General features: G+C 42.7%; 1 protein-coding gene across 1 annotated transcript in view; it reads right to left on the reverse strand.

The window, feature by feature from the left end:
- LOC139259133 (diacylglycerol kinase beta) overlaps positions 1-1,953 on the reverse strand; it is an 805,220-nt gene extending 803,267 nt beyond the window's left edge. The window contains exon 1 of the mRNA XM_070874836.1: positions 1,887-1,953. Within this exon, the coding sequence (XP_070730937.1) occupies positions 1,887-1,953 (67 nt within the window). The remainder of the gene's footprint in view (positions 1-1,886) is intronic.
- Positions 1,954-9,886: the final 7,933 nt, after the last annotated feature.

Here is a 9,886-nt window from a genome sequence, read left to right on the forward strand (position 1 = left end):
GCACTAACAGATTAATGGTGGATATTGGCTTTGAATAGCATTTTGCATCTGTTACTTAAATGCTGGAGAGAGAAAAATAGCTGCAACCCCGTTCAGACTAGAATTCCAATGGTTTGAATGAACTGATGCCTCATTCTAAAAACCAAATTAAGTTTAATCTTTACATTTTCAGTACTCTACACCAGTATCTTTATAAATTGATTTGATTCTAACTAATTTCACATCCAGCTATCACATCTATAATTTGTTTAATGTTACTTTAAATAAAGCATTCTGTTTACCCCATTTTATTAATGAATAAATTGCCAATAAATTGTGTCTGTGTTAGACAATGTGAAGAGTACAGTTTTCTACTTTTAACCTCAGAAACTTAAGTACTGTACTGCCTGCAAAAATATACAAGACAAGATATGCAGTTACCCGACAGATGAAAAGAAATGCATAAAGTATATGAGCAGATGTGAAATCGATTTGTGCCATCTATTCACACATTTCTTGAGAAGCTTAAAATAGTCATGTTCTCTTCAATTGTAAAGCTTTTAGACTCTTCCTAGGGTCAGTGATTACATACTGCAGCCAATAAACGAATCAATGTCTGAATTGTCTGGGTCATGTTGTCTGGCTTTAGAACTTATAAGCTTCTTTTATCTGCAGATGCTTTTGCCAAAAGAAAATTGGGAAAAATACTTTAGTCTCAGGCTGGTCTCACACCAAGAATAAAAAGGAACAATAAAAAAGATGTTGATAACGTGAACACGTCAACAACAACTTGCATTTATGCAGTGCCTTCAACATAGTAAAACATCCCAGGATGCTTCACAGGAGCGCAATAGACAAAAAGATTGACATGCGCCAAAGAGGGGGACATTAGAACATGTGACAAAAAGCTTGGTCAAAGAGGTAAGATTTAAGGAGCGTCTTAAAGGCAGAGTGGTAGAGAGACAGAAAATTTTAGCTGAAGGCATGGCTGGCAAAGGTGGGGCGAAGGATATCGGAGATGCACAAAAGGCTAGAAACACCAGGTGGGGTTTACTTCCTGATCAGTGCAGTATTAATCTTACTTGTGAAGTATTTCTTTAATTGCAGATCCACTCACCTATGTGCTTGGCAGCGTAGAATTTATTTGTATGAAACCAGCTCTGACTTTCATTGTAAAATCCAACAATCCCAATAAATCAACTTATTTAAGTCTGGGTCATCTTACAATATCAGCACCTGACTCTCTCAATCATCATTGCCAAGCCTTTTATATGGTGATGCTGAAAAGAAACGACTAGATTGCAAACTATGTTGTGCATTTTCTGGCATAACACATATATTCCATTATCTTCCCGAATGATGAGGATGTTTACTTTGCCATTTTCCCATTGTGCTTACTTTCTTTCAAAATATAAGATTCTCGGAATTCAATCATTATTTTTTCATGGGTAAGCAGGCTGCACGAATTTGCTGCCTAGCCAATACACAGAAATATTGCATGCTCCACAGTTGGATTCACGTAAGCTTTGTCAAATTACTATGGTTAAATGGGTTATGAGCTGCTTGAAAAGCATTAAAAGGAACAATTTCGCGTGTCAGGATTGGCTGATAAGAATTTATATTGAACATCACAGCAGGCAGTAAAATTGACCTAACTGTCATTTTGTATGCGGGTCTTGAATTTTAAATTATTAACTTTTTTCCCCACCACAAAAAGGAAAATATATGAGGAATCTGTAAATTTAAAGAACACCATGAAGACTAACTAGAATAGTACAACATGGAAACATTTACATGTAGCTACAATACACCAACCTTTCTATTTCTCCTTTGTATTCTAAAGTTTCACTTTATATAATCATAAGACTTCTTACAATTAGTAACAATATAATCAAGATCATACTTACATTCTGTGTACTGTTGCAGCTGAGCAAACTCTGCTGGACTTAGGATAACCCACATTCCATCACTCATTTTCAAAAAATCACCTGAGCCTGAATTGTTACTCATGGAGAGTACGATAAATTGCAAAGTAAAGTGCTTCTAGAAAAACATGGGCCCAGAAGACAGCCTTTTTTCAACTGGACAGATGACCTTTTCTGATGCTTTGTTTACACTTGCTGGATATGGTTTTATAGATGCTTGTAAACCACGCTTCTCTTCACAAGGAAGTTGCTCATGAACCGTTCTTAGTTTCTCCCTTGAATTGTTCCATTAACAAAATTAGTTGAGTAAAATCCATTCATATTTTTGAAGGGTGAATCACACAAGTTTGCTCAAATCTGCAAAAGCATAAAAAAGTACAATGAGTTTGCAAGGAAATACACACAAATTTGAATAATTTCACGATGTTTTAGTCACAGTATTTGAGTCATAGGGCTAGACTTTCCCTAAAGCCCTTCACCGCCCAGAAACACCGCTAAGGTTCTGCAACAACTCTGGAGAAAATTTCCATAATAAAAGATAAAAAAATACCGCCCGGCGAGAAAATGGATCTTGCACCAACATTCTTGGCGGTTAAAGGCAAAACTAGCTAAAACGGGCAGTTCTGACTGGATTGGACAGTAAGTACTTAAAATTTAGTCAGAGGCTGCAGTTGGGGCTAGGGAGGGGGGAAAACTCAAAAAATATTTTTTCAATTAAACAAAAAGTTATAAAACATTCTCAAGATACTTTTTAAACGTAATCGCCGTTTTAGAATTTTAAAAATAATTATAAAAACCTTTAACTTACCTTTCTTTGCAGGGTACTTACCTACCGCCGTGTTTCAGGCAGTTTTTCATGCATATGGGCTCGTGATGAGGTCAAACTTAGATCCTGGTAGTTTTCTCAGCGGTGTACCGCAGAAGCACGTGTGCGGTTTGTCCCCAGTGGTGCTTTCAAAATGTGAGCAGAACTCTTTTACAAAAACAAATAGAGGAAACTTTCGCCGGGCGGTTTTTCATCAAAAAATAGCTATACCGCCGAGAAAACCGCTGAAAATGAAGGCAAAAGTCTACTCCATAGTAAACTCTGGTTTAATTTTGAGTTGTAGGAGATGCGGCTTTTTCTTTTAATGATCAAAATTCACCACCTACTTCTCTTTGATAAAACAAAATGTTGCTAATAAAAAATAGAAAATGGCTGAAATACATGGCAGGTCATGAGAGGGAAAAGTAAGTATTTTGGATGCAATTTCTTCAATAGAATTGGAAATTGGAAGATAAGATCCTTTATAGGATTGAACAAAAGGAATGCTGACTCCTGTTAGAGTTTAAATAACCTGCAAATAGTTTTTTTTTAAACTGGAAATTGGTGAAAACTGGTGGACCACATACAAAGATTATAGTGCAAAGACATTAAAACAAAAACAGCAGTGGATTTACAGCACAGAAACAGGCCATTGGGCCCAACAGGTCCATGCTGATGTTAATGCTCCACACGGGCCTCCACCCACCTTAGTTCATCTAACTCCTTTAACACAACTTTCTATTTCTTCCTCTCTCATGAAATTATCTAGCTCTCATAATTGCATCTATGCTATTCACCCAACTAGGAGGGCAATGAAGTGGAAAGTGGATGGAAGCAACAGACAAAAGAAACAGGGGAGATCGCTAACATTTGAAGTGGTTTTATGCACAGTGCACATAGATACAGAGAAAATGGAGCTATTCAGCAAAGCAGTCACAAAATGATGTTATGGCTCCCCCATTTAGAGGAGACTGTACCGTAAGCAACAATTACACTAAACCAGGCTGGAATAAATACGTGCAATTTTCTATCTCACGTGGAAAGTGTGATTTTTGATGATGGAAAATGGCATGGAGAGTGAGGCATAGCAGAACAGAAGACAGGGTGATGGAAGAATGAACAGGAATATTTCAAAGAGAATGACCCCTCAGGAAAGCAGGAGTGCTGGGATCATGCTCTAGGTGATAGAAATGGAGAAGATTATTTAGCAAAAGCAGAGGCTAGTGGGATGGATGGCAAAGATGAGGAGGAGCTTTATTGTCGTGTGAGGGAGTGAAAAGGGAAGCACAGGAATTGCAAGGAACAGTCAATAGTCCCATCAACTATAGCCAAGGGAAAACTGTGGGCAAGGAAGAATGTGGATATTTCTGATGTGAATTGTCAGCGCATAAATGATGGGCACCAGAAAGAGAGAGAAAAAAATAATTAAGATTGTGAGAAAAATAATCTAGTTTATTGTGGGGGTGAAATGCCCATTGCGAGAGGGAGGGACAGAGTGTGAGAGAGCGAGAGAGTGCAGCGAAGGTTCACCAGACTGATTCCAGGGATGGCTGGACTGACATATGAGGAGAGACTGGGCCTTTATACACTGGAGTTTAGAAGGATGAGAGGGGATCTCATAGAAACGTATAAGATTCTGACGGGACGGGACAGGTTAGATGCGGGAAGAATGTTCCCGATGTTGGGGAAGTCCAGAACCAAGGGACACAGTCTTAGGATAAGGGGTAGGCCATTTAGGACTGAGATGAGGAGAAACTTCTTCACTCAGAGAGTTGTTAACCTGTGGAATTCCCTGCCGCAGAGAGTCGTTGATGCCAGTTCATTGGATATATTCAAGAGGGAGTTAGATGTGGCCCTTACGGCTAAAGGGATCAAGGGGTATGTATGGCGAGAAAGCGGGAAAGGGGTACTCAGGTGAATGATCAGCCATGATCATATTGAATGGTGGTGCAGGCTCGAAGGGCCGAATGGCCTATTCCTGCACCTATTTTCTATGTTTCTATGTCCAAGAAGGGAAGAGTCCAAGGTGGGCCATGTAAATCTGAGAGATGGGTGTAAATTAAAATCATAAACATTGCAATTCTCTAGATCTGAGCAAGAGTAGGAAGGGATGCAACCATAATCTCAATATAATGGAGAGATATATGAGCAAGCACATTTGAGTAAGATTCGAACTAAGAATATACCACAGATCCAGTTAGAAAACAGGCCTAGGTGGAACTTGTGCTATAATTACTACTTTCCACCAATGTAAGTGCAGCAGCACCACCACTGCTGGGAAGGAGTAATTACAATGTTGCAAGTTTCATTGGATTTTTTCCACTCTAAATGTGGCCACAGAAATTTCTTATGCAAAAGGTTGACAGGCAGTGAATGCAGTTGCAAATTTCTTCATGTATCCCATACATAATGCCTCGACAATATCCCGGCTGTTGTGCTGAAGTCATGTGCTCCAGAGCTAGCTGCGCCTCTAGCCAAACTGTTCCAGTATAGCTACAATGCTGACATCTATCCGACAAAGTGGAAAATTGCCCAGGTATGTCCTGTCCACAAAAAGCAGGACAAATCCAATACGGCCAACTATCACCCCATCAGCAAAGTGATGGAAGGAGTCATCAACAGTTCTATCAAGTGGCACTTAGTCACCAATAACCTGCTCACTGATTCCAAGTTTGGGTTCCGCCAGGACCACTCGGCTCCAGACCTCATTACAGCCTTGATCCAAACATGGACAATGAGCTGAATTCATGGAGAGGGGAAAGTGACATCAAGGCAGCATTTGACTGAGTGTGTCATCAAGGAGCCCTAGTAAAACTGAAGTCAATTGGGAATCAAGGGGAAAACACTCAACTGGCTGATACCTTACCTAGCACAAAGGAAGATGGTTATAATTGTTGGAGGTTAATCATCCCAGCAAGAATTCCTCATGGCAGTGTCCTAGCCCGAACCATCTTCAGCTGCTTCATCAATGAACTTCCCTCAATCAGAAGTGGAGATGTTTGCTGATGATTGCAGTGTTCAGTTCCATTCGCAACTCCTCAGATAATGAAACAGACCGTGGCCGCATGCAGCAAGACCTTGACAACATTCAGGCTTGGGCTGATAAGAACATTTGCACCACACAAGTGGCAGCCAATGAAGATCTCCAACAAGAGTCTGACCACCTCCCCTTGACATTCAATGGCATTACCATCATCAAATTCCTCACCATCAGCATCCTGGGGGTCACCATCGACCAGAAACTTAACCGGACCAGCCACATAAATATTGTGGCTACAAGAGTAGGTCAGAGGCTGGGTATTCTGCGGCGAGTGACTCACCTCCTGACTCCCCAAATCCTTTCCACCCATCCACAAGGCACAAGTCAGGAATGTGATGGAATACTCTCCACTTGCCTGGATGAGTGCAGCTCTAACAACACTCAAGATGCTCAACACCATCCAGAACAAAGCAGCCTGCTTGATTGGCATTCCATCCACAACCTTAAACATTTACTCCCTCCAACACCAGTTTACTGTGGCTGCAGTGTGCACCATCTACAAAATGCAGTGCAGCAACTTGCCATGGCTTCTTCGACATCACCTCCCAAACCAGCGACCTCTACCACCGAGGGCAACAGACGCATGGGACAACATCACCTTCAAGTTCCCCTCCAAGTCACACACTAACCTCACTTGGAAATATATTTCCTTCCTTCCTTCTTTCCACCATTCCTTCATCATCGCTGGGTCAAAATCTTGGAACTCCCTCCCTAACAGGACTGTGGGACTAACTTCACCACATGGACTGCAGTGATTCAAGAAGGTACCTTCTCAAAGGCAATTAGGATTGGGCAATAAATGCTGGCCCCACATCCCGTGTTTGAATTAAAAAAATAAGTAATATCAAATTTAACAAAACTAATAGCATTCATGACTTTAAAATGGGGATTAAAATTAATCTGTGCACCCGGGTTCAATTTTCCCCCACCGCCCAACTCTGCTTCACCTGTACAATTGGTCTTGGCTCTCTGTGGGCAACACCACAAGAGATTAATTGGGGGTACAATAAGAATGCACCATATTTTGAGGACTGCCATTTTTCTTCAAAAACCCCTGATTTTGATTTGTACACTCCAAAAAAGTAGAGAAAGGAGAAGTTTTAAATATAGGTGGGCTAGAGAGTGTATGGGTGAACACTCTAAAGTCAAAATAGTGATAGATTTTTCCAGTACTCATCAATGGTGCTGAAATCTTTATAAAGCCAGTGGTTTTGTTCATTTAGGTTCATGGGTAAGAACCATTATTTTAATTTGCAAACCACCTTGACACAATGCAACAATTAAATCAATTACCTTCTTCCCCATCGACTGCCCAGGTATGAAGGGGAAAATAACCACTTCGCCTTCTGACCCTTTACCCAAAATTGTAGCATAAATATGTGGAGAGGTGAACAGATGGGTGGACAGATAGGCGTGAGATGGAAAAGTGACCACAGAAATCTAAGCAACCAAAGGACATATTAGAAGACAAGTGAAAAGATGAAGACCGATGTAGGAAAGCAGGCCTTAGCTTTAATACATTCCTTTGAGTTTCATAAGAGGGTTTTGTACATTGTATTGGTCACTCTTCCCCAGGCTGGATAAAAGATCAATTGAAAAACCATTTCTGAAAACAGCACTTTAATGTCGCTTAGCTTCCTGTTGCATTTGATTATGATGCTGCAAAATGTTACTTATTTTAAATGATCTTCAAGCAGTCTTTGCCTACAAGGATTGGTTTACAAAAGGACCTTTTCAATGAGAAACAAGATAAAAAAAACTCAAAATAAGCAGCATTTTGTATTACTCTTCAGCTGCCAATTTCCATACAACAGGTCTCATGTAGCCCACGACAAAATCAAGATAAAAATATAAGAAATAGGAGCAGGAGTAGGCCATTCGGCTCCTCGAGCCTGCTCCGCCATTCAATAAGATCATGGCTGATCTCCACTTTCCTGCCTGTTCCCCATAACCCTTGACTCCTCTGTAGTTCAACAATCTGTCTATCTCAGCCTTGAATATATTCAAAGACTCAATCTTCACAGTTCTCTGGGATAGAGAATTCCAAAGATTCACGACCCTAAGAAATTCCTCCTCATCTCGGTCTTAAATGGGCGACACCTTTTTCTGAAACTATGCCCCCTAGTTGTAGATTCCCCCACGAGGGGAAACATCATCTCAGCATCTACCTTGTCAAGCCCCCTCAGAATCTTACATGTTTCAGTAAGATCACCTCTCAATATTCTAAACTCCAATGAGTACAGGTCCAACCTGCTCAACCTTTCCACATAAGCATAAACAACAAGGCAGCATTACAGACGGCTTAAGGCTGAGGTCCAACAAAAAAACCCGGGACCTAAACAACAGGTGGTGAATGGAGAAAGCACAGGAGATACAGCAGCCATGATATGCGAGGATTCTTCATCGCAGTCAAGGCCACCTATGGTCCAAACTCCCAAGGCCCCACCTCACTACTGGCCAAAAACAGGGAAACACTCATCAAGGACACCGAGGCAGTCAGGGCCTGCTGGAAGGAGTACTTCGAAGATCTCCTCAATCGAGATTCTGCCTTTGACTCGAGTGTTCTCGACTCCATCCCGCAGCATGCTACCCACCACCATCTCAGTAAAACCCTAGCACTTCACGAGGTAGAAAAAGCCATACGACAGCTTAAGAACAAAAAGGCTTCAGAAGCGGATGGAATACCTGCTGAAGCACTGAAGTATGGCAGGGAGGCACTGTTGGTGCAAATAAATGACCTCATCTCTATCATCTGGAGAGAGGAGAGCATGAGATGCATTGATCGTGACCATGTTTAAAAAAGGGAACAAGTCCGACTGCAGCAACTACACAGAGGAATCCCCCTGATATCAGTCACTGGGAAAGTTGTCGCTAGAGTCCTCCTCAACCGTCTTCTCCCTGTGGCCGAGGAGCTCCCCCCGGAGTCACAGTGCAGATTTCGTCCCATACGGGGCACAACTGACATGATTTTTACAGTGCGACAGCTGCAGACAAAATGCAGGAAACAGCAACCCTTATACATGGCCTTGTTCGACCTTACAAAGGCCTGTGACACTGTCAACCACAAGGGTCTATGGAGCGTCCTCCTCCGTTTCAGATGCCCCCAATAGTTCGTCATCATTCTCCGCCTGCTCCACGATGACATGCAGGCCATGATCCTTACCAACGGATCCATTACAGATCCAATCCATGTCCGACTGGGGTCAAACAGGGCTGCGTCATCGCCCCAACCCTCTTCTCAATCTTCCTCGCTGCCATGCGCCACCTCACAATCAACAAGCTCCCCGCTGGAGTGGAACTAAACTACAGAACCAGTGGGAAGCTGTTCAAACTTCGTTGTCTCCAGACCAGGTCCAAGACCACCCCAACCTCGGTCGTCGAGCTACAGTACGCGGACGATGCCTGCATCTGCGGACATAGAGGCTGAACTCCAGGACATAGTCGACGTATTTACTGAGGCATACGAAAGCCTGGGCCTTACTCTAAACATCCATAAGACAAAGATCCTCCACCAGCCTGTCCTCGCCGCACGGCACTGCCCCATAGTCATCAGGATCCATGGCGCGGCCCTGGACAACGTTGACCATTTCCCATACCTCAGGAGCCTCTTATCAACAAGAGCAGACATTGATGACGAGATTCAACACCTCCTCCAGGGCGCCAGTGCAGCTTTTGGCCGCCTGAGGAAAAGTGTGTTTGAAGACTAGGCCCTCAAATCTGCAACCAAGCTCATGGTCTACAGGGCTGTAGTAATACCTGCCCTCCTGTATGGCTCAGAGACATGGACAATGTACAGTAGACACCTCAAGTCGCTGGAGAAATACCACCAACGATGTCTCTGCAAGATCCCACAAATCCCCTGGGAGGACAGATGCACCAAAGTTAACATCCTCGACCAGGCCAACATCCCCAGCATTGAAGCACTGACCACACTTGATCAGCTCCGCTGGGCAGGCCACATAGTTCGCACGCCAGACATGAGACTCCCAAAGCAAGCGCTCTACTCGGAACTCCTTCATGGCAAACGAGCCAAAGGTGGGCAGAGGAAATGTTACAAGGACACCCTCAAAGCCTCCCTGATAAAGTGCAACATTCCCACTGACACCTGGGAGTCCCTGGTCAAATAACCCCTTAAGC

This window comes from Pristiophorus japonicus, chromosome 3 (assembly GCF_044704955.1).
Source record: "Pristiophorus japonicus isolate sPriJap1 chromosome 3, sPriJap1.hap1, whole genome shotgun sequence".
In the NCBI taxonomy this organism is placed as follows: Eukaryota; Metazoa; Chordata; class Chondrichthyes; family Pristiophoridae; genus Pristiophorus; species Pristiophorus japonicus.